Raw genomic sequence first — 22,955 nt, 5'->3', positions numbered from 1 at the left:
TTGGGGTGCGAAATCAAAGAACAAACAGCCTGTTTGTTGGAGCTCATCTTTGAGCTCACAATCACAGTTTCACATTCTGCTGACTTGTTTAGAAATGCTGAATAGAAAGCTTTTGCCTGTTTCGAGTAGGAACCAACACTCAAGGTGTGTGAAGGTTTTGATGATTTGAAACTGTCTGGGTTTTTTCAGTTCTAAAAAACACTTTTATTTATAGTTTGACAACTCTGCCAATGGAAATCCTATTATAAGGAATGCATTATCATATTTGCTTTTTTTTATCATTATTATTTATGAAGTAGTATGAGTTTTATGTAATAGTTAAGCTAAACAGTATCGCTGGCATATTAGAATGTGATAAATGATGATAAATGAACATTTACAGATTAACAAAATGTATAACCCACAAGTAAAAAAGCTGTTTTTTTGTTTTTTTGCAAAATCAAATTGTTTTCTAATTGATCAATTAAGTAATACTAGTTATATTAGTGGTAATTAGATTTAGGAGAAAACAGGTTAAATACGATCATGTGGGTTTAACTTTTTTAATTAATGAACTAATTTGGTAGTTATTTCCTTTGTCTCAGGTGACAAAGTATTCCTTTTAGCCAATCACCAAAGAGAACCGCGAATATTTATTTTATCCAATCATATACAAGTATCCACATGTTTCCTTACAGCGAATCACCGTCCAGATGGGCGGGGCTTATATACTGGTATCACTTTCTCGTTCCGTTCAACTGCCACATTTCAAACTAGAATGGCGACGGCCTTATGCGGGCTACAATCTACCGGCAGCAAACCAGCGAAGCTACACCGAGAGCACCGAAGAAAGGCGAAGGACTCAAGAAGAAGACAGGCGGCCCTTTTGTTTCTTACCAATATCTCACTCGACGGACGTCCCCTCTGTCAAACTAGCGATGGAAATACCGAGCAGAAAGCCGGCGAGGAGCTCCGACTCAGGGAGAGAGACGTCGGCACAACCGACGTACCCCCACCGGCGGTCAGCCAGCCCTCGGTCTCCCAGGTGACAGAGCTCGCTGCGGCGGGCAGCGGCTCGTCCTCCAGCTTTCAGGCGGCGGTGGTTGCTCCGACCCGACCTTCTTTGGTAATGTCTCCGGGGCCAGTCGGGGTAAGTGCTGTGGGGGCTAACGAGGTATTTTTGGAGGGAGGCAGTGTGGCCGAGACGTTAACGCCGGACACCCCACTGTCCCCCGTGCCCACCGGACACCAGCTGTGCTCTCGGGTCAGGTCAACACCCGCCGCTCTGAGCCCGGTACCAGCCGGGAATCCTCTGGATACACGGCAGAGGTGAGCACCGTTTAGGTCGCACCTTGTCTCTTCTTCTTGGGCCTTTGAATGCTGTCCCCGCTTGAATTTAAAAACTGCTGGTATAAAGAGATGCATTCACTTTCATTTCAAGGTAGCTTAACTAATGTTACAGTATTTTAAATCACCTATAAAGATGTAGGTCTGTTTGTCACATATAGCTGTAACTGACATAATGCTGGAAAAAAAGTGGTTGTTTTATTGAATTCTGTTCTCTGGTGTCCTTTATTGATTGTCTCATATATCAATCTATATAGATTTCACACGATTGAATTTTCATTTTTCTTTACAATAACACAACGCCTGTCAGTTGTGACCTGATAGTTGTGTGTAAAGTGACTTAAACCCGTTAATCCTTTTGTAAAAGCTGGGTGAAATGTTTCCCCCCTGCTGGCTTTACCTAATTTGAGATGCAAAGAGGTTTACATTTATTCCTGATAACATAGTGAGCCTTGTCCTGTGAAGGCTTTTTGTTTGGCTCATGCTAAACCAGCATTAATGAAGTCTTTATGTCGGTATGTCATGACCTTTACACAGATTGAGGAATGTCTCTGGTTCTCCTGGGCCCAAGGTGCCAAAGAAGGTCCACTTCATCAAGAGCATGAGGCAGTATGATACCAGGGGGTGCAGGTAAGTTCTTTCATGACATTAGCATAAACAAATACATTTAGAAACTATATAAAGTGGCACAAGTTTGCCAACAATTTTTCCTGTCAGACTAGTGTAAAAATAAATAAATAGGGGGTTATAAAGAGGGATGTTCAACATATATCTTCATATAAATATCACCTTATTAATACTTTTAATGCAGTTCTGAATGCCATATACTTAAAATCCATCTGCTTGTCTGTGCATGAAGAAATCTCCCTAAAGTTTTCTTAGACATAGCATATCCATGTTTTGAGGATTTCATTGGAAACGACCAAAAACAAAGGTTGATTTATCTGAAACAGGACCTTAACTCATGAGCAGCGATACACGCCTCTTGCTTGAAATAAGCTGCTTAACTCTGGCACAGTGACATAGTTTATACTGCAGAGCAATAACAGCAGCACAGCTGCTTACGGGTGTTTGCTACCTTAAATTGAATCACTCCTTGAAGCTCTGCAATAGCTAGAAGAGGTGCAGTATGGAAACCTAAGACCCCATGAAACCAAGAGTTATGTACCCCCAAGGCTGGACAGGACTGAATATCACACAGTTTCTGGTAAATGGCGGTTTAACTAGTGTTGAATGAATGAATGAATGAATAATTGGCGATAGTCCTGCAGATGTTGTGGGCTGTGGTTCTGAAGACCTGTTTGTTACAAACAAGCTGAAGTTAAAATCCAAATAACATCACAGTAATGCTTTCTGCTAAGCTTAAACAGTGCCCATACATACACTGACTCGGTGACTAAGTATTCAGAAAGCAGGTTGAAGTTGGCTGAAAGACCAACGTTTTGTTTGAAGTGAGTCTGTCAGTTGGAAATGGGGATGTTTGTAATATCACACAGTCTGAATAATATGATGAACAACAGCCAACAAAGTACAACACTTTTGCCCATGTAAAATGCATTTGCATATTGTTTTATGCTTTATCAAGTATATGTAGCTCCCCCTGCAACCACATTTACCCACAGGATCAAATTAAGTAACCTGAGGCAGGACCAGTGAATTCAACACCAGTTAAACCAGTACAAGGACACTGGTCTGTTCAGCTGGTCAACAAGTGTTAGAAAACAACAGCTTGATCAAGTCTTTGTTTGGATTGATTTTGTGTGATTACATTGATAAAACATGCCATAATCTTTCCACTAGCCAATCCCATGAGTTTTATTGCCATTTTTACATTTCATTTTTTCCAACATTTCATGGCCTCACATTTGGTTATTGTGTCATGTGTTTTCTGCTGGTGAGTGCAACACGGGAATTGGGCAATCATAGATTCTGTATGAAGCACAAAGTCGGTTCATGTTACTAAGTTGAGGCTTAGCGGTTATATAACTGGGGCTCGCCGGGGTAGATTTCAGCGTTGCGATATTGTCACCTAGAAGAGATGCGATATCTCTCCCTGTAGGCCCACAGACTGTTTGTTACTGACTTCTATTCTGTGACGAGTCTGTGGCGATTGTGCAGTTGTTTGTGTTGCCTGAAGCCCTGTTGTGGTACCATGCAGTGCTCGTAGGGTGAATCCTCCACATTTTTGTCAGAACAAAAGAGTTTGAGTAAATGTGTGGTATGTTTGCTGGCTGCTCGTCCCTGGTTTAAGTCGACCCAGCCTGAAGTCCCAGATTGTACCTTTCAAATGTAACAAGGCAACAATACAAGAGTGCAGTCTTTGTCACGGTGGGTGCAGGTTTGACTCTCGGTCCTGACTTCTGTTACTATTTAGTGCATGTGTCCCCACACATGCACGTTTCTGACCCGTCAAAATAAAGGCCCTAGAGCCCCCTGAATTAAAAAAAAATGTTTTATTGATTTTATTTTAAAATTAATCCAGCTTTACGAATCCATTTGACTCTCAGAAATTATTAACAATTCACACATTTGCACTCTTGGACATCCTCCCAGGTCTCTCCCATCCCAAGCTTTAGATTGGAGTTGGTGCGTGTTTGGCTTTTTTAGTGACATAGACGGATGTAGAAATGGCTCAGTGACTGATTTTCTTGTGTACAGGAGCTTTAAAGTAGCTTACACTGTCGTAGTTGCTTGTAGACTGACACGCCATCTGTTTTGTCTGCTGTGATTGCTGTGTCCTGCAGGATTGCGCTGATTTGTGCCAAGCGGTCGCTTTATGCTGTTTTCTCAGTGCTGCCCTATGGAGAGAGTGCTCACCTCAGGTACACAGACGGCACCATCCCAAGCAGAGAACACCCACACCTTGCTTCCCCCCCCCCCCCCCCCCCCCCACATCCTTCTTTTTCATCCATTTGATCATTTATCTGAAGACAGGGTAGTGTTTTATACTGTGATGTTCCAGTAAAATCCATGTGACTCTTTCTGAACAGCGATGCAAAGCTGGACGCTCAGAGACAAAGGCTGTCGTCCGTGGTGGTGGTTGACCTGCTGCCTTCCCTGGAGGGGTTGGAGCTGGGGGCCTATGGCAAGGTGAATGTCTCTGATAAATGCAGCGATGAGGAGAAACGGAAACACTCCCATTAATAAAACATCTGCTTCATTTGAAATTTGCAACTATTTCTGTTTTCCCTCCTCAGACAGTGTCGTACGCCCAGTTTCTTTATCCGACCAATGCCTTGGTAAGGCAGAAGAGCTCCAGCGGACCAGCAGAGAGCTGCACAGCTCAGACCCCGCAGACACGTTTCCGTGGCAACGGGCAGAGGAACTTCACCCCTGCTCGCCTGAACAGCGGCATTACTCAAGACCCATGTATGAAGATAGACACACAAGCCTGCGTCTCTTCTGTTGAAGTGGCCTCGGTTAAAACGGTGTGATGGTTTGTGATTTCAGGTACAGAGGAGGTGCTGGAGTACGATCCCAACGTGCTCAGTGACCCTCAGTGGCCCTGTGGCAGACACAAGAGGGTTCTGATATTTGCATCATATGTGGTGAGAGTTTGTTCATTTCATTCAAAGGTTAACATGGACTTGAATATTGGGGCTGCATAAAGCTTTCCATAATTCATAGAATATATAAGTAACCTCTGTTTTCCTGGAGGGTTTCTGCTGGTGAATGTGTATTCCTGTGCCATTAATATTTACAGCTAACTGAACAGAGTTCTCTGAAGAGGATGTGCGTGCAGACAAAAGAGCAGCTGGATGAACGGATCAATGTCTTTGTATTTTAAATAATGCATTCAAAGGTTTGACATAAATGAAACTTCCGGGTGTCCTTAAATGTCTAAAAAGAGGATATTTTCTCTTCCCTGTTATTGTAAATATGTGGTTGGTTTATTTTTTGAGCCCAAACACTGTCATGTTGGTTTACTGTAATGGGAGTTCTTGAAGGATTACAGTGTGTGTAATGTCAGCACCATCAAACATGTGGAAAACTGTAGGAGGTAGAAGTTCATTAACTTATAACAGACAAGTGTGAAACAAGAGTTGATGAATAAGTTAGTCGAGCTGTCGTGTTTATGCCTCAGGACAGAATAAATAGAAACGATTGTTACATGGAAAGAGATTTAGAAATATCACAATATCTCTGATGGATTGTCCTTCCTCCTCCTCGATACTCTACTAAACATGGGCTGTTTAATTTGACAGCAGTTCTCCTCTTCTGAACCCCCAGTGGTTAGTGATACTGTTTACATGACTTTATAACCGCTGAGCTGATGTCATTAAGTTGTATCTTCTGGGACAGTGCATTAGCAGAGCTGTAAAGTGACGTCAGGCTGCTCTTACTCTTTATAGACGACTGTGGTGGAGTACGTGAAGCCGTCTGACCTGAAGAAGGACATGAATGAGACTTTCAAAGAGAAGTTTCCTCACATCAAACTAACTCTGAGCAAGATAAGAAGGTAAGGATACATTTCATTTCTACTTTTATTTACAAACTGCCCTTTAGGAACCTTTCTGTTCCTCCTCCTGCTTTTTAATCTGCTGAAAAACGAGTCACAGTGTGATCCCCTCCCTTCTCTCCACGACTAGTCTGAAGAGGGAGATGCGGGCCGTGAGCGAGGAGTTTGGGCTGCAGCCGGTTACCACAGCGATGTCTTTTGTTTACTTTGAGAAGCTGGTGCTGCAGGGACGCCTCAACAAGCAGAACAGGAAGCTGGTGGCGGCGGCGTGCGTGCTGCTGGCTGCAAAGATCAGCAGCGATCTGCGGAAACCAGAAGTCAAACAGCTGATTGATGTGAGTAAAGTTTTGCACACAAACAGAGCTCAGAGTAAACGCATAAAAACAGAGATGTTGACCTGTAAACAGCCCCGACCCTCACCCTTAAGGCCGGTTCACACGGCAGGATTTTAAAATTGTCGGCAGATTTCCCAAACTTTAGAGACCACACACACGGCGATAAATAATCGGAGGTTTTACAGTTTCGGTCGTACAGTGTGTGGTGTGCGGCCACACGGCAACATCAACACACCACACACGAACCGATTTCACTCGCGAACGTCCCCCGATCAGACTGGAAATCTCGCAAAACCTCTCGATCAAACGTGATTCCAGAGTCAACAAATGGACAAAGAGGATGTAATAGGGATCGTTTGTGCTGTTTTTATCTGAAAAAACACATTTTAAAAAGAGGCGTCGGTCAAAGGAGTGGAGACAACGGGAGCATGAACTCTACTTGCTACATGTTGATATGGAGGTGAGTAGCAGTTGTTTTGCTACCGGTGTTTTCGCTAATAAGTCACCTCGCTTTCTGATTGGCTACGCGTCACAGTCAACAGGCTCGTGCTTGTTTCTCCTCGGGGGAAACACCACACATGATGAGAGATCGGGCCAAAACAATCCAACATGTTGAATATCCCCGATTTGAGATCGGAGCGGTCCCGACATTCTTCCGACCAGACGAGAACGTTCTGAACACACCACACACGGCAGGATGATCTTATAAGATTATCTTATGATGATCGGGGCGTCCTTAAGATTATCGGAAGGGGAGAATCGGGGCCAAAATCGGCGTGATTATCCTGCCGTGTGAACCAGGCAGAGAGGAGAGGACACAGTGAGACTGGAGCTCAGGAAACATGTAGTGTCTCATATTATTCACAGGAAACACTCTTTAGATTAAAAGATCTGCACGCTGATTGGCCGAGAGCTGCAATGTGATAATCTAAACTTTAAATGTTGAGAGCATTTCCGTTCAAATGACTGTCACATGCTCACTTTGTAAAAGAGAACCTGTGGTGACAGTAGTGATCAGCTGTTAAACAAGAGTGCTGTTTACGTGTTTCTTGTAGAAATAATTAGCTCGGACTTTGATGGCAGTTTGAGAAGCACCTTAAGACGAGAGATTTACTAGATAACTAAACTACAGCTCGAGACGTTTTTAACATCCTGTGAAGAACTTCACTTTGTGTCGATGAAACAATGAGGGTAAATCTTATCTATTTGTTGACCTCATCATCCTGTACTTGTGTAACTCGTCTCCTGCTCTCTTTCTACCATCAAATGTATCGCTCTTTGGGAATTATTTATTTCAGTAAATATAAACAAAAGCAGTTTCTTGAGCCTGCCGTCCCGACACCGAGCGTCAGAAAAGACTTCAGAGGAATAAAGGTCTGATTTTTCTTTAGCAGACCTCAATATAAGTTTCAGTCTGTTTTATAACCACATGAAAACACCTCACAGGGAAAGATCAGTGTTCACATTTAAAGACACTTAATTGGATGAGAATCAAACAGAAGACCCGTTTGTTTTTGTGCTGTGTATAATCCTCTGTATCTGTTCAGAATAACATCACATCCTAACAGGACTTTCTTTAAACCCTCTCCTGTTTCTCTCCCTATGGGCGAGCAGAAGCTCGAGGAGCGTTTCCGTATAAACCGACGAGAGTTGATTCCTCTTGAGTTTCCCGTCCTGGTTGCCTTGGAGATGGGACTTTACCTCCCAGAGAGCAAGGTCATGCCGCACTACCGCAGGCTGGTGCAGCAGGGCTAGACCGGACCTGGTGAAGTCTGACACTCCAGGGCTTCATTAACGTGTGTGTGTGCGTGTGCGTGTGCGTGTGCGTGTGCGTGTGTGTGTGTGTGTCCGTGTGTGTGTGTGTGTGTGTGTGTGTGTGTGTGTGTGTCCGTGTGTGTGTGTGGTAAAGTCTGTAGGACTTTAAATTAATGGACCAGTTAATAAGCTGTGGTCTTTGTACTGGTACTATTTATATCTGTCATGTGGACTGGAGTCGCTCGCGGTGTATGAAGAGTGGCTGGCTCACACAGATCGTTTGTGTTTAATGTGCCATTCTGCTGTGGATCCAGTCATCAGCTCTATGTTAGAGATGGTCAATGAGCACATTAATGGTGCTTTTATTTCTGTAACTCCTGACCCTTTTTTCTTTTCTTTTTTTTCTCTTGTACTCTCACTTTGTATTTAAAAGACATGGGCGCTGTGATGTTGCACCTTCCTCCTGACTATACACAGCCTGTGTAGGACGGATTCTAACAAAGATCTCACTGTTGATTTTGTGTTTGCCTTTTTAACCCACTGTGACTCTGAAGCATTTTTTGCCTTTCAAGTGAATCAGCACAGTCTGTAGGTTGATTATCAGTGGAAATGTGATATTTAGTTTTATTTGGAAGTGAAGGAGGCCTTTTAATTTATGCTGATTTTATTTTTCTACTGTTGTGCCACAATAATGGAGCCACTTTGGCGTATTTATCTTGTTTTTGGAGAGTTCTCTCTCCTGTGCCAGCTCCGTGTTCAGACAGACTTACTTACTGTTGTTGTTCTTGTTCTTGTTGTGATGAAATCCAGGGATGTGTCCTCTTAGTATAAATGCACTGGTTAGGATCTTTGTCAAATATTCAGTTCTCAGGAATTTTACTTTCTCTCATCTTTGAATGTCTCATCATATCATATCTAACCCAAAGAGATGTTTCAAATAGTGACGCACCGATCTAAAAATGTTCACTCTGAACGGTGAGCTCTGGGTATCTGATGATGAAAGTAACGGTAACGATGTGACATTTTTCCCGTTAACTTAATTATTTATACAAATTGTGCTAAAGAAATCTTCAGTGTAAAGCTTTGAAATTGTTGCAACAACCTGATCAGCTGTGAACTTCAGCATAAAACAATAGTCCAGTTCAGACTGCCCATTCAGTGTGAGATATATACACACGCACTCCTGTGACGTCTCTCCTTTAGTATGAAGGTCCCCGAGCCTGATCTATACAGTAACTGTTGGTAGATAGTTATAGAGGTGTGACAGGGGAGAGACAGCGCTGTGTATGTCAAACTCCCGTGTCGTTTTGTTTCACCGCTCTTGTGAAATCACACTTTGAAAAAGGCTAACGATGCATGACGTCGTAAGCAGATGTTGACAATCATCAGTCGAATAAATCAGCCCAGAAATGGGCCTCACAATATCATATCCATCTGATAGCCAGTTAATCCCCAGTATACGATCGGTGCATCACTAGTTTAAAAAAAAAGTTACTGTAGCGGTCGTGTTACTGAAATGATCTGTGGGCCATCGTCATCAATAACCAGTACAGATTGTAACTAAAAAAACAACTTTTGACGTCCCAGCTGCTTCTACAAAGTGCCGCGTTGATTCCAGCTGCAGGACTTCGTGTGGAGTCCCTCTTGGCCTGTATCCTCAGCGGCAGTGAAACAGTTAATCATGAGTCATATTTAATGTTGAGATCGATAAGCATTGTCTGTGAAAGATGATCAGGTGTGGATCGTGATTGTTTAATGTGTCTGCAGTCGTGAAAATTGTGTTGCAATAAAAGTCCATAGAGATCAGTGTAAGTGCACAACATGTTCTACCTGTACGGTTGGTGTCAAACGGTGAATGTTCATTGTTTTTCATACTGTAAAATGGATGTTTTGAAATATATTTTCCGACAGTGAAAAGCCAATTAAGTGTTGTGTTATTTTTTCCAACTCAATAAATATTGCATAGTCTGCATGCAGCTGTTTTCTTCTCTTCAGGGTGCTGAGGGTAATAAATAAACACAGCAGGAAGTGAGTGTTCAGCAAACAGCCCGAAACAAAGACAGGACACAGGAGTGTTATTCTCTCCGGTACTTTACTGTTCCTTTGGGTTTAGACAGCACAGACTGGTCACTGACATGCAGACAGTTCATGTGAGTGAACACTGTGGGAGGGTGAACAAAGCATCATCAGCAAACAAGAGTCTGACTGTTTCTACTACATTAAACATAATCTTTATCCTTAGTGTTTAATAGTTACAAAGCAGCAGCTAAATAAATATGTTAAATAGAAATGCTCAGGAGGTTTTTGTTTTTAGTCCAAACTCATGTCTTCATCGTCGTCTTTCTTGTCCTTGGAGTCTTCCTCCTGGTCGGACTTTGTCTCCGTTTCCATGGCTTTGGCAAAAGCCTCCACGTCTGCAGAGAAAGACGTGAAGGATTTATTGACGTGAATATCAGGTACTGCAAATAACTCTTATTTCTTTAGTCTATGAAATGTATATTCAAATACAACCTTTAAGTTGATGTACAAAAAATGCCATTTAAACAGATTTGATTCACGAAAAACATTTTCAGGTATTTTTCCCTTTAAAATAAAGGTGAGTTGGCTTCAATATTGTAGCTGTTCCATTAACAGATGTTTGAAAAATATCAGATTAAAAGGGACTTTAAGTAGAATAATTTAAGTTAAGAGTGAGTTTGTCTAAATAGTTTTTGATGAAATGGATCTGGTTACATTTTATCTGTGTTGATGTCATCTGGACGTTTTGAAGAGTGTTTTCTCACATTAATGGAGAACCTACACAGTTAACAATGCCTCTGTGGGATTCATCACTGACCTCCTTTGTTCGCAGCGTCGACGGCCTCTGCAGGCAAACCAAACTGGTTCATGAGAGGCCCTAACTGCCCGGACGCCAGAGCGCTGCTGAACATGCTCATAGCCTGCAGAGAGAGGGGGGGAAAGATCAACAATAAGGACAAATCACAAGATACAGACCCATAACGCCCGGACTCCCGTTCACTGTGGTTAAAGACGGAAAAATTGTTAAATGTTGAATTTACCCTCAAGCTGTAAAAAAAGACTTAAGAGTGGTTTGTGTGTTCATCACGTGCAGCCTGAGACGGTTTATCCTGGCTAAAGCTGAAAAGGCCATCTAATAGAAATGTTCTTACACTGTCTACAAAAAACACAAAGGCTGATGTTTACAAACTAATAGGACGATGAAGCGTGAACCTGCTGAAACTGCGGCGAGCTGAGCGTGTTCTGGAGCTCCTCTGAGCTCTGAGGCAGAGACTCTCCTGACGGCAGGTAGGGCATCAACCTCTGCTGCACCTCCGGGTTCACCAGGATTGGAGCCATGACTTCGGGTGTCAGGACGCTCGCCAGGTCCACTGCAGGTAGCAAAGAGCAAGGTCAGTGTATTTACACAGCCAGCATTAACATTCAGCTCGAGTCTGTTTTATTTCCATCTAAATGTAAGTCTTTGAGCATTGTTGTGTTTTTGCTCGTTTGCACGTTCGTGGGCCGTCACTGAATGTTGTCTACCTGCCGTTTGCTGCAGAGGCTGTTGGGGCTTTTTGTTTCTTGTGGCTGCAGCATAAAATGACCACAGAAACAATGAGCTGACTCTTGTTGCAGCTGCTGCATCAGTGGATATTTCTCCAGAGTACGTTCACCCTTTCACTTGCGGGTAGTCATGTCACAAAGAATATTGATTAAAGTTGCTCCTTTCGAAGCACCGCGGCTAATTTAGACTCTTTTATTTACTGTCCCCACACCTTCTGCTTTCTCTAGTTTTATATGAGGTGAGGGTGATAAATAATATCCCTGAAGCAGGAAGGAGCGCTGTGCCTAATGTAGAACAATAACATTTCATCAAACAGTGACAGACTGCAGTGTTTGCTCCGGCTCCCTGCTCCTGCAATAGACTGAATGTATTCAGTTAAACTGACATGTTATTACAGGGACTGTTGCGTTCACAATGCTTATTATCTGCTGCATAATTACACTGACTGGGTTTAATCAAGCATTGTCCCTGAGGTGGTAGTAAAAGATGTTCTCTAATCAAACTTTGGGCGAGCTCAGTTTTCTGTCCACGCGTCTGGAGTCGGTGCCTCACCGCCCTGTCCGCTGGCCGGCACGTTCATGGTGGCCAGGATGCTCTGCAGGTCTCTCAGCTGGATAGGCTGTGTGGGGTTTGCTCCCCCCGCAGCAAGAGACGACACGGCTGGGGTGGTGGGGGTGGTGGCCGTAGGGGAGGCTGCTGAGGTGGCTGAGGGAGTTATGGGGGTGGTGGGCACCTGGGAGGAGCCGAGCCGGCTGGCTGCAGAGGTAGAGGTGGGGGTGACGGCTGTGGAGGGGCTGAAAGAAGAGAAGGGAAAAGTCTTTTCAATCCATCAAAACTTCACCAAACATCCTACATTAGGTACAAACAACACCAAAGAGAGCTAATGACTCACTGCCTCCTGCATGCCTATTCACTTATCTGTTAGGTGTTCCCCTTACAGTGTCAACATCATGCCTTCTTTGTCAACCTGCTGCATTCAAATAAACAGATAAAGAGATGTTTCTCTGATATTTTGAAGAGATATAAAACACCTTGTGGAGGAGTTGCTTGCAGCAGGAACACTACTGCTGCTGCTACTGCTGCTGCTGCCCAGGAGGTTGGCCAATCCTGGTCCAGCAAGCGCTCCGAGACCTCCTGTTTGTCCAAAACAAAACTGCCATGATTAGCATGAAGCTGTGTTTTCAGGATCTGCAGCTGGAGACTTTAGTGAAGAAGTTACTCACCGATCCCGCCCAGTCCTGTTGGTCCAATCAGCTGCATGAGCTGGTTGTGACTCATGTTACCCAGAAGGCTCTGCAGACCTCCCTCCCCTGTAGATGAGAAAACCAACATTTTAAAGAGGCTTTTCTTACATCACGTTTCAGCTGGTTTATTATAGTTAAACATTATCAGATGGTGAGCATCTGTTACCTCCTAGAGCAGACAGATCATGTCCTCCACTGCCACCACTACCAAGAGCACCGGGCATGGGTGGGTTGTTGAGGTACTCGTTCACTTTACGGCAATTTTCCTCGTCCTTGTCCGTCTTTGGCTCCTGAGGTTAAAAAAAAAGAAAAAGATTTTTGCTTAAATTAAGGTTGATGACAAGAAAACGACAGATGAACAATTACAGGTACTGCTCTTATCTTCTTGAAAACTAACAGGAAATATAAAATACAACTTGATTACACCTTTCAGTGTTTAAAACAATTTTCTCGACCTTCTGAAGGGAAAACTTCCTCCCAACACTGACAAAACTTCTGCAAACCATATTCCTCAGTATTTGTTCATGTTCAGAAACACATGGAGCAGTATGAAAGTGATTGAATCGTTTTGGAGCTCTATGTTAAACAGGATCAGGCTTTGGCTTCACATGTAATGCTTATTAGGAACAACTTATTGATTTAGTCTTTCTACCAAAAACGTAGATTTAGCACAAGCCTTGTGTTTTGATTTATGATTTGTAGCTAAGAGCTCTGAAACTTTCTCTTTGTCTTTCCATGTTCAGGACTAAATTATCCTGTAAAACAATCCTGCTGCCTACCTGCATCCAGAAGAAAAGTCTTTTGGAGCCAGCTTTGAACTTCAACACGAAGACCCTCCCAGTGGTGCACTGGTTCACCCGTTTGAACTCACAGTCATCAGGGAAGATGATCAGGTCCTAAATCAAATTCATGTAAAATTGTAAGCAAAGTCAAACATTAGTCGAGCTAGTCGCTCATACTGACATTTAGACTAACATACGTCATCCACATTCCCCGTGGTCCGATCCTTCCAGCAGAAGTGGATGAGGGAGTCGTCGGTCTGTTGGATGTAGACCTGACCTTTACGCTTGTCGGGGGTCACCGTGCTGCCCTTCATGGTCATCTTGCCCGCACGAAACTCCACCAGATACTTGCTGGAGGAGCCGCGGGACCCAGACACCATGCTGGGGAACAGAGCTCCAGAGGCCATGATGAGAAGGACAGATCGCTGCAGGGACGGAGCGGAAGGAGAGCAGTGATGTACATAAATAAATACATCATCGTGAGGTATATATATTCATACACTTAAGTATCGAGATTCACATGACTCAAATTGAAATTGAAATCAATAGGTGACATGCAATGGTTTTGTTTAATGTATTTGAATGTCAAATTCCTTTGCTTAGATTTTAACACAAATAACCTGGTTATTACAGGACTGTGTTAAAGACTGAAGATACATCTCTGAATAATAGACTTATTTACATGACTTTATTCATTAAGTGTTTGTGTTCTTTGGACTAAGTTTTAACTTTAATCACATGAACTACAGACTTACCAACATAATTGCCTTAATATTTGTGATAAGTGTTTGTAATAACCATTTTTATTGTTAATTCATTCTGGGCATGTCTCTACCCTACTCGTCTATTCAATGAACAGATTCTTTGGTCATTTCCTACAATTAATAAAACAGATTAAATGAAAATATTTATATCAGATAACATGGTAAAGATTTAGATTTGTTACAGACGGACTAAACGACAAACACCAGTCACTCCAGTTCTCCCATTATAACCAGTCCAGTGGGGCAGCCACAGATGACTCTGCATCATCGAGCTAGCAGCGTGTTTGAAGCTAATGCTGGTCACGACCGAGATACAGTTTTAAACGTTCACAATGACGGATTAAAGTCGCACTTATTCTTTGTTACAAATGTTGAAACATATATTTTATAAAACATGTTTTTGTTTTTTTTACTTACATGTTCTCGGTGAAATTCCGTTTAGCCTGAGAGCAGTCTTGCAAATAGAAGATAATCCTGATTGGCTGGCTGCCGCTCGGTGCTTTGCTGTGATTGGACGATGCATGTGTCAATAATGAAGGCTTTAAATATGCTGCGCATGTTCGGTAGAGATGTCACAACACAGTCTATGGTCACAACCATAGCTATGTATAGAATATATACGTTTTTATACATCTATGGTCACAACAGTAACACTGACGATGTATGGTGAAGCATTTAATACAAATGCACATTTTATAAAAGGGTTTATAAATTAAGAAATTACTTTATCCGAGATGAATGAATATTGATGATAGGGATCAGCAATAAAATGGTGAAAATTCCCCAAAGTTTATTTGACATTGTGTGAAATTAAGTTCAATATTTAAAGATAAGATAAAACTCTTACATCTATGATCCTAAATCATAATTTATATTTTTTGACACTGTAAATATTTAGGTATTTATTTACCTATTAATGACTATCAAAACTTCATCTTATCTTGTTAAATTGGGCTGTGGAAATATACTATAAAACATTGTAAAATTCACAATACAAATAAAACCTTTTTTTTTAAAAAATGATGACAGGGCCGGTAACTTTAATAGTCCATAATTTATTTAGCAAATATGCCATGTTTACATATGGATGAATGTGTATGTGGAGATGAAAACAGGAAAACAATGAATTTACGATGTAAACATTTTCAATCTGACACGAGACAGAACATGAGAATGAAGAGTACGAGACTGACAGACTCAAACCTGCAGCTCTGAGTGTCTGCAGGCCTCACAAAGTGCTTTGAACTCGGAGTAAAGTTAAGAGCAGGTGAAGGAAGACATGATGAAGGGTATTCCATGACACTAAATGTGCATTGGACTGTGAGCGCCGACATGTGCAGTTTACGCAAAGGTTAGTGCTTGGAGACAAAGAGGTACATCTATATACCGCCTGACAAACGCCATGTATTATGCAGGTAGACGACATTCACAAACGGTTGCCTTTGTAGTGTTTGAAGCACTCAATGGCCACTAGCTAAAGAGGATGAAGGATTTCTGTTTGTTTTTTCACATTGTAGACGGGCGGATGGAGCAGTTTGCATAGATTCATGATTGCTGCAAACTCCTGTCTTATGCTGCTTGCAGCTTTGACTGGTGTAAAAATGGTGCCGGGGTATCGACCTGGGAGTTCTTTACATATGTCACAAGTCAGAGTGAAACAGCTTTCTCCTTATAACACTTTTTTTTTTCAACTGTGAGGGAGAGAATTAAATTCAAATTTGCCTTAAACTTTCTCCTTCTATGAACCATACATCTTTTAGAAATAAAAGCACATACCATCTCCTCTAGTGTGACTTAAACAGCCTGGTAATATTATCGTATTTTAAATCAAATACCAAAAGAAAGCCTCAAAAGAAAAAAGAAGAAGAAGAAAAAAAAAAACATACTACAAACATCTCAAAACCTGCAAAAAAGAAAAAAAAATCAAAATTTTCCTCAGGATAAAACTATTCAATGATAGGTGCATGATGAGGAACTGAAGACAAATAACTCTGGCACTTTTTAAGATGCCGACACAAAAAACTTTCACAAGTACAAAAAAATAAACACGGCTCAAGTAGCAGACTACAGCTAACTCACGAGCAAAGTGACTCCATGGCAACATTGTACTTCCTGTTTACGGCCACCAAATGAAGCGATGTGTAGATCCAAGACATGATTACTCCTCAGGTAGAAACAAACAAACAAGAACAATAATAGTAAAAGGCTCAGATGTAGGTAGATTAAATTACTAAAACCTCTTGCTTTTAACCAGTCTGTCCCTTTACTTTACTGTTTTACACTTTACACTATCGTATTTAGAGCACAAAACTTTTCTTATGGCTTTAACTTGTGTAGATAGTCTTCTTGGTGAGCATCGACAAAGTACCTATGTTAGAGCTGAGGACGATATAATGAACCAACGATATCTGTGAGAGGAACTGTGGTTACAAGCAGCTTTTGTCTCTATTGTGAGTCTCCATTCACAGAAAATGATCACAGCTGTGACATGTTCGGCATGAATGCAGCTAACTAAAATAGACATCTAAAATTCAAATAGGTAATATTTTTAAATGTATAGAACAGTAACAGATGTGTTTGAATATCCCCTGATATTTGAATGTGACTGGACTGAAGTGTGTGGAGCATCTACAGGTGAGATGATGGCCTATTACCTGAACTAAAACCCCCTGTAGAAGAGCTTTGTGTGAGCCATCATCAGGTGAGTTACACATATGGACTATTATTATGATTAGGGCCTATAAAGATGAAAGATGTCAACATTTACAGTAAGTAAACTCTAAAAATTCTTCTTAATATAACAATTCTCTTTCTGTGGACGAGTTTCAGTCATAACGTGTTAAACACTCTATCAGCTTTTCCTTGATTCACACAAAGACACAGTACCAGTGAGCGTCACAGACACATTTGAAGATGCTGAGAAGTAAAGTGAATCCTATCAGAGAGGAGATGTCTTCCTTGGGAGCCCCTCCTGGGTCAATAAATGTTGGGGCAGTCAGTGTAATTCCTGTCAAAGTATCCGCCTGTGTACAGCCAGTCCTCAGCTCCTGTGTGAGGGTTTGTTCCCATCTTAAACCACCTGGAAAGACATTCAACATTCAGCACTAGTTTATAGTTAAAGGGTTAAAGAAGATACAGAAGGTTTCCATTGCATTTATATCACTCTGAACACGTCTCAGAGTCTATTAGTCGAAATAAAAAACAAACCGTTACCTTGAAATAAATATTAAAGTTCCACATTTGTATAACGAAAGAAAAGAAACCCACCTTGTTGACCACTCTTCCTTGTCTTTGGAGCGTTCCCTGCGTGATGCTCTTTGTTTCTCCTCTAATCGCTCTTTCTCTGTATTTGCGGTTTCTAAAACATCAACATGAATTGAGGGAGTCATTAACCATTAAAAAAAGGACCCTGCTAATGAAATCATGCATGCAGGAAACAGTTTCAGCTTCTATTCTCATCAGTGCTTTGATCCACATGAATGCAGGCGAAACATATCTCAAAATAATGTCTGGGGAAAGTTTGACATTTCAGACTTCTTGTCCAAATGTGAAATTGACCTAAGTGAGAAGTGACACACTCCATATTGTCATTGAGCACATCGCTAAAACAACAATTAAGAAATGATCTTAGACGATTTATATCACACTCTCCTACTTGTATGTCAACACTGGGAGAGGGGGGGGGGGGGGGGGGGGGGGGGGGGGGTCTGAGGAGAAACAGCATCGTGATCCTTCTTTATGCCCTCCATATACAGCAGATCTCTCTGTAGGTCTGAAGTCAAAGGCTGACATTACCTATGTCTCCATTTTCCATGGCTCTGATGTCGGGCCTTAGCCGGCAGTCTGTTGGCGCAAGGAGCGTCTCCATGCCGGGCTCCAGTTCATTCAGTGTCATGGCGAAGCTGGTAAAGTTATACATCTACACAGAAGGAAACACAGCACAGTTCAATGACATTTATATGCAAATAAAACCAATTTATAAAGTATAAAGACTAAAGAGCACCTCTAACTTCCTATTTTCCATTTCACTTTGTGTTTTAGTTTTAGTTTTATTGACCTTTGCAGAGTGAGCAGGCCGCGGCGTTATCCTCCACAGTAAGGCACTTCCTGGTATCACAGTCACTGTCTCTTGAACGTCTGGCATCTCATCTGCCTCGTCACCTTCACAGCTTTGTTCCTACACACACACGTAGACACACACACACACAAATAACATTATCAGACATGGACTCGCTTTCTAAAGCCTGCAGTAAGAATGGTTCATATGCAAACATTGATTCACAGAACTACAGTTGCCACAAATTCAAGACGTCTCTCAAGCAACAATGCATGTCATTGCAAGGCATAATGGATCAGTGCTGGCAATGATCTAATCATCCACTACACTTTGAACATAACTGGAACTAGACAACAGCAGTAGCACACTACAAATATCACATACATTATTACCTTACCTTCTACTAAAGCCACTGCATGTTATTGTGAAAGCAAAAGATGTAGTTTGAGAAAAAGAATTTAGAGTGAGGAGGACAGTTTACAGATTACTTCACGCAGTAAGACAGAGAAAAAAACCAAACACTTTAAAGACAAAGAGGAGAACAGACGCTAAACAACAGTTCAGTCTAAACAGAAAGTACCGTCCATCCGAGCGTCGCTCACCTGTTTCTGCTTTTTATTGTCTGCCTTTCTGTTAGCTTCGTAAAGCTTGGGGTCCACGCTGTACATGCACTCTGTCCACTTCCCATAGATCACTTGCTGCTTCTTCTTACTGGTTAAACAGTCGAGCAGTCACATTTACTAAAGATGAGATGAATCCAAACAGCTGAACACTGTCGTTGTGCTCACCTTACCTTTTGTCTTGGATATGACCTTCTACTTTGTGCAGCTCTTTCCCAAACATGCCGCACGGTTTGAAGTTTAACACACACTTATCTCCCGTACTGAGAAAAGAAAGAAAGAAAACAAGTCTGTCAGTATTTGCTCCAATAAGGAGATTCAATCTTAATGTTTAATATTTCTCATCATACCTGTGGTTGACGATCTCGACAGTCCCGTATTGCTCAATCCAGAGTTTCCCCAGGATAATGTTATGAATACAACATAAGGGGTTTGTCCAGGTGTATACTTCTTTATGTCTGTGAGAAAAAGAAAACACAAACTTACAATATTGGTTTGACTTCTTGTCCAGCATTTGTTCTTGTAATCTAGATAAAATTGATATCACCTTTGATGTCTGTCTTCAGCTCATTTAAACCCAGTTACCTCAAAAACTGCCCTATCAACCTCCCAAAACCTGAGACTTTACCTCAGCCTCTGTATCAGATAGAGACATCCAAATAAAACACTTGTAAGTGTAAAACTATTGGCTTTAACTGTAAATCAAAATATTCATGATCATTGCCTTCTGAGACGTAGATCATCAGCTTTTAAAGGCAGAAGCACATCTGTGTCTCATCAGGTCTAAATGGGTTAAAGGGAGTTTTTGTCCCTTGGTAAATATTTGTAGGATATTTATTCAATGAAAGCAATAAACTCCTCACTGTGTGATGAATTTGACAAAGAGAGACACGGTTACTGCTGGAAGACTCATGTACCAGTAAAGATGTTATTGTACAAGTAACGTCTGCCTCGCTGCATTTCTTCAGCTGCATCTCTGGTGTGAATCAAAGAAATGTGCGAAACGTCCATTTAAGTATGAACATGGAGCAACTTAGTGTAGATAATCTACAGACAGCTCTAAAGCGTCTAACTGAGTTGTAGTTCTATTTCATGTTTACCACACGTGTGTTTCTAATTTGTGAACTTTAGAGGTGTTTCTTCTCTATTAAGAACCTGAAAAATAGACTTAAGTAGTTTACTTAAAAGATGCATGGTATATTGACTGCTTGATTTCTCCCATTTTTAAATCAAAGTTGAACTTAAATATAGTTATGGTTTAAATTTGAGACCAGGGTGGAAAGTATACACACAGTGACTGATAAATCCTGTTAAACAAATCAAAGGAAGCAAAAAAAAAAAAGAGAAAGCGTTACAAAAGAGTGTTGACTGACAACACTCACTTCAGCAGCTCTAGCGTCATGGTTCCTCTGGGCTCTGCTTCCAAACTTTTGCCCCAGAACTTGAGTTTGGGGTAGATGGTGCCATGAAACTCGAACTCCTGCTTCAGAGACTGAGCGTGGAAGGCACTAACAGGAGGGTGGTGGCTCACTTGCTCGGAGATCAATCTGTATCCTTCGTCCTCTCTTTAAAAGGCAAAATAACAAATCACATCAATCAATAAAATCATCAGGTCCATTTATGTCCTCCTGAAATCTGAAGTGTTCAGTGCTGTTTAAGGATCTCGGCAGCAGATATCTCCAATACCTTGTGAGTTCATATGTTTCGCCTAGTAAAGGGTTAAAAGGTTTTCCGGTTCTTTCCCATTGAGATGCTACAGCCGACACAGCGAATGCAGCAACAACCTGTCACAGGGAAATGACTTTGAGTCACTTTTTTTTTTTTTTTAAAGAAAATCATGCAATCTGATATTCTAGCTACAAAATGTTTCGTTTTCCTAACTTTCTTTTTTACATGTGAAATTGACATTCATGTGTCCAGCTGTAATTGCAACATTAAACATGCAGAAGATGGAGCTCAAAAACAAATCTCATTATCTGATTAAAAAAAATGAAAAACAGAAACCAAAAGTGATATGTTAACTCGACCTGCATGCGGTCTATTGAGTCAGACAGACTGCAGGCTTTGTGGATGAGGTGAGTGTGCTCCATGTACTCCGAGAATCTCTGGAGAAAGCTCAGCGGCTCGTTGAACACGACTGGCATCGCTATTTTAGACAGCTCCTAAATGACAAACATGATCAGAGAAAAACAGAACAACTCATGAAACATATTTAACAAAACTGTACATGCTACCAGCTAAAGGAGTAACAAATAACTGATTGAATTCTGATTTTCATGAAAGGATATTTTGGGTTCTTTCACACAGATTTCACAGCAGACTAAGAATTAAATGTAACGTTATAAGTGCAGATGAACTTTTCTGGATAGCTAAATAGAATATACGTGATCTTTTAGTTTGAAAAGTTGAGGAGAGCTCACCATGCCGATACATTTCTTCAGTATACTCCAAACACTGAAATTGTTCCTGGAAATCATATCAGCGGGCAGAGTTTTCCTGGTGCACATTTGGAGCAAGTGGGGTTAAAAAGATGATTTAACAAAAAACAAATACACACACAAAAAAAAAGTGCAAAGTATGAAAGCAAGTCTTCAGAGAACACAATGTACTACATAAACCTCCAGAGAAACTACGAGGTAAAAGTGGTCCGTCTTGTCTTTTTTTCTCCAACAGTAAATCCAAGAAGTCGCAGAGGAGGCACTCACAATAAAATGTTGTTGCACTGGCTTCTCTGCTTCCACATGTGAATGCATGCAAGGTGACCCCCCCCCCCCCCCCCCCCCCCCCCAAAAAAAATAAAAATAAAAATACATGGAGGTCTTGTGCTAACATGCACACACGAATTCAAGCATACCACACGTGTGCAGGACTTCTCACCTGCGCTCCCACACTCCATTCTCCTGTGAGGAGCTGCCACCAGTCACCTGCTTACTGTCAACCACCAGGGCATCTTTGAAACTGACCTCACAAGAATCATCTGACTCCAGCCCTGGAGGAGAAAAGAGGAGGTGAGCGGAAGGAGCAAGTTTATCCATCAAGACTCTCACGACGCACGCAGATTTCACTGTAAGACGAGTCTTTTGAGACTTTCTCACCTGTCTCAGCGTCGTAAAACTCCTCCTCGCTGTTCATTCTGAGCAGAGAAAGTAACTAGGCGTTATTCAGAAGTCATGTTTCCACCATCGGCCTGTCCCTGCAGCAAGGTCTCTCTCCGAGCATCATAGGCTGCCAAGCACACAAACCTGCAACAGCACGGACTCGTTACCACAAGCAGAACAGCTGCTACTGTTCGGCTCAACCAAACAATACATTGTACATGCTGTGAATATCAAAACAACAGCATCCTGGCTCCCAACCCTGAAGAGCCTCTGCTAATAGTTAGCAAACTAGCTGACTAGCAGGCTAGGTGTTAGCATTGGTGCTGGGCTGAGTTTAAACGTCAGTTGGAGGATAAGAAGAAGAGTTTAGACACAAACAAAAACACGAAGATTCAAATAAAACACGATTCATTATGTATACCTGCGAGTTGAGTAAAGTTAAAGCTCTATTGATAGTACTCAATCGATGAGTAACTGCCACTGTAGCAGGGGCGGAAGTGGGCGGCAAGGACACCTTGATTGACAGGCGCGCAAGCCAATCACATCTCAGCAGAGACTAAGGTCTACAAATAAACCTGAAAAGAAAAACAACAAATCAGTGGAGCCTTTCTTTTGAACCACAGATTTACTTAAAAGTGTGAGTAAGATTAAAAAGGCAGTTAAGAATAGAGGCTGGATTGGCTTCAATATTCCCATTGGGTTAAATGAATGTTTTGATCGAACTTTGGAATGTAAACAAAACAAACAAACAAACAAAAACAAACAAACAAACAAACGTAAACCTGCCTTGAGAGGATGTGTGTGTGTGTGTGTGTGTGTGTGTGTGTGTGTGTGTGTGGCATTATTAATTCAATAATTAAAAAAAGTGATTATCTGAGTTTGATGACCAACAAATGAGATGAAACGAACAAAGAACAACAATACAATATGAAGTTTAGCCTGCAGTGCTC

At 41.6% G+C, this 22,955-nt stretch overlaps 3 protein-coding genes across 4 annotated transcripts; 1 reads left to right on the top strand and 2 right to left on the bottom strand.

Annotated features, from left to right (window-relative positions):
• The first annotated feature begins 673 nt into the window (after positions 1–673).
• cables2a (Cdk5 and Abl enzyme substrate 2a) lies at positions 674–9,797 on the top strand. Its single transcript, XM_079360287.1, has 9 exons — positions 674–1,308; positions 1,864–1,956; positions 4,071–4,148; positions 4,317–4,416; positions 4,524–4,695; positions 4,777–4,874; positions 5,679–5,785; positions 5,916–6,120; positions 7,735–9,797. Exons 1-9 carry the CDS (start codon positions 758–760, stop codon positions 7,873–7,875), a joined length of 1,545 nt encoding a protein of 514 aa, XP_079216413.1. The 5' UTR covers positions 674–757; the 3' UTR covers positions 7,876–9,797.
• Positions 9,798–9,948: 151 nt separating this feature from the next.
• On the bottom strand, positions 9,949–14,788 carry LOC306834402 (proteasomal ubiquitin receptor ADRM1-like). The gene is made up of 10 exons (XM_079360292.1): positions 14,648–14,788; positions 13,664–13,891; positions 13,464–13,580; positions 12,851–12,974; positions 12,664–12,750; positions 12,472–12,574; positions 11,993–12,234; positions 11,107–11,264; positions 10,712–10,814; positions 9,949–10,289 (listed from the first exon to the last, which is right to left on the bottom strand). Exons 2-10 carry the CDS (start codon positions 13,871–13,873, stop codon positions 10,186–10,188), a joined length of 1,248 nt encoding a protein of 415 aa, XP_079216418.1. The 5' UTR covers positions 13,874–13,891; positions 14,648–14,788; the 3' UTR covers positions 9,949–10,185.
• Positions 14,789–15,265: 477 nt separating this feature from the next.
• Positions 15,266–22,672, bottom strand: LOC306834401 (oxysterol-binding protein-related protein 2-like). 2 transcript variants are annotated; one of them, XM_079360291.1, is made up of 14 exons: positions 22,427–22,672; positions 22,003–22,040; positions 21,785–21,896; positions 21,328–21,403; positions 20,935–21,069; positions 20,594–20,691; positions 20,290–20,472; positions 19,258–19,365; positions 19,081–19,170; positions 18,890–18,998; positions 18,288–18,407; positions 18,026–18,149; positions 17,498–17,588; positions 15,266–17,309 (listed from the first exon to the last, which is right to left on the bottom strand). In XM_079360291.1, the coding sequence occupies exons 2-14, from the start codon at positions 22,037–22,039 to the stop codon at positions 17,207–17,209; spliced, it is 1,386 nt and encodes a 461-aa protein (XP_079216417.1). In that variant the 5' UTR covers position 22,040; positions 22,427–22,672; the 3' UTR covers positions 15,266–17,206. The 2 variants fall into 2 exon arrangements, with proteins under 2 accessions (XP_079216417.1, XP_079216416.1); XM_079360290.1 differs by having other exon boundaries at positions 22,003–22,149; positions 22,427–22,667.
• Between the last annotated feature and the right edge of the window lie 283 nt (positions 22,673–22,955).

The sequence above is a fragment of the Symphodus melops genome (genome assembly GCF_947650265.1).
Source record: "Symphodus melops genome assembly, chromosome: 13".
Classification (NCBI taxonomy): domain Eukaryota; kingdom Metazoa; phylum Chordata; class Actinopteri; order Labriformes; family Labridae; genus Symphodus; species Symphodus melops.
Note: the sequence above shows the minus strand (reverse complement) of the source record. Positions and strands in the feature narration are given on the sequence as shown.

What these genes read in the sequence shown, in the direction of transcription:
- LOC306834402 (XM_079360292.1), bottom strand. Translation starts at nt 13,873, where the DNA reads ATGGCCTCTGGAGCTCTGTTCCCCAGCATGGTGTCTGGGTCCCGCGGC. An exon ending in TGATCTGTCTGCTCTAGGAG is followed by an intron (nt 12,751 to 12,850) that starts GTAACAGATGCT and finishes TCTCATCTACAG; the next exon opens with GGGAGGGAGGTCTGCAGAGC. An exon ending in AACAGGACTGGGCGGGATCG is followed by an intron (nt 12,575 to 12,663) that starts GTGAGTAACTTC and finishes TTGGACAAACAG; the next exon opens with GAGGTCTCGGAGCGCTTGCT.
- LOC306834401 (XM_079360291.1), bottom strand. Translation starts at nt 22,039, where the DNA reads ATGAACAGCGAGGAGGAGTTTTACGACGCTGAGACAG. An exon ending in ACTCAATAGACCGCATGCAG is followed by an intron (nt 20,692 to 20,934) that starts GTCGAGTTAACA and finishes TCCCTGTGACAG; the next exon opens with GTTGTTGCTGCATTCGCTGT. An exon ending in ATGACGCTAGAGCTGCTGAA is followed by an intron (nt 19,366 to 20,289) that starts GTGAGTGTTGTC and finishes TTTTTCTCACAG; the next exon opens with ACATAAAGAAGTATACACCT.
- cables2a (XM_079360287.1), top strand. Translation starts at nt 758, where the DNA reads ATGGCGACGGCCTTATGCGGGCTACAATCTACCGGCAGCAAACCAGCG. An exon ending in CCTCTGGATACACGGCAGAG is followed by an intron (nt 1,309 to 1,863) that starts GTGAGCACCGTT and finishes ACCTTTACACAG; the next exon opens with ATTGAGGAATGTCTCTGGTT. An exon ending in TATGATACCAGGGGGTGCAG is followed by an intron (nt 1,957 to 4,070) that starts GTAAGTTCTTTC and finishes TGTGTCCTGCAG; the next exon opens with GATTGCGCTGATTTGTGCCA.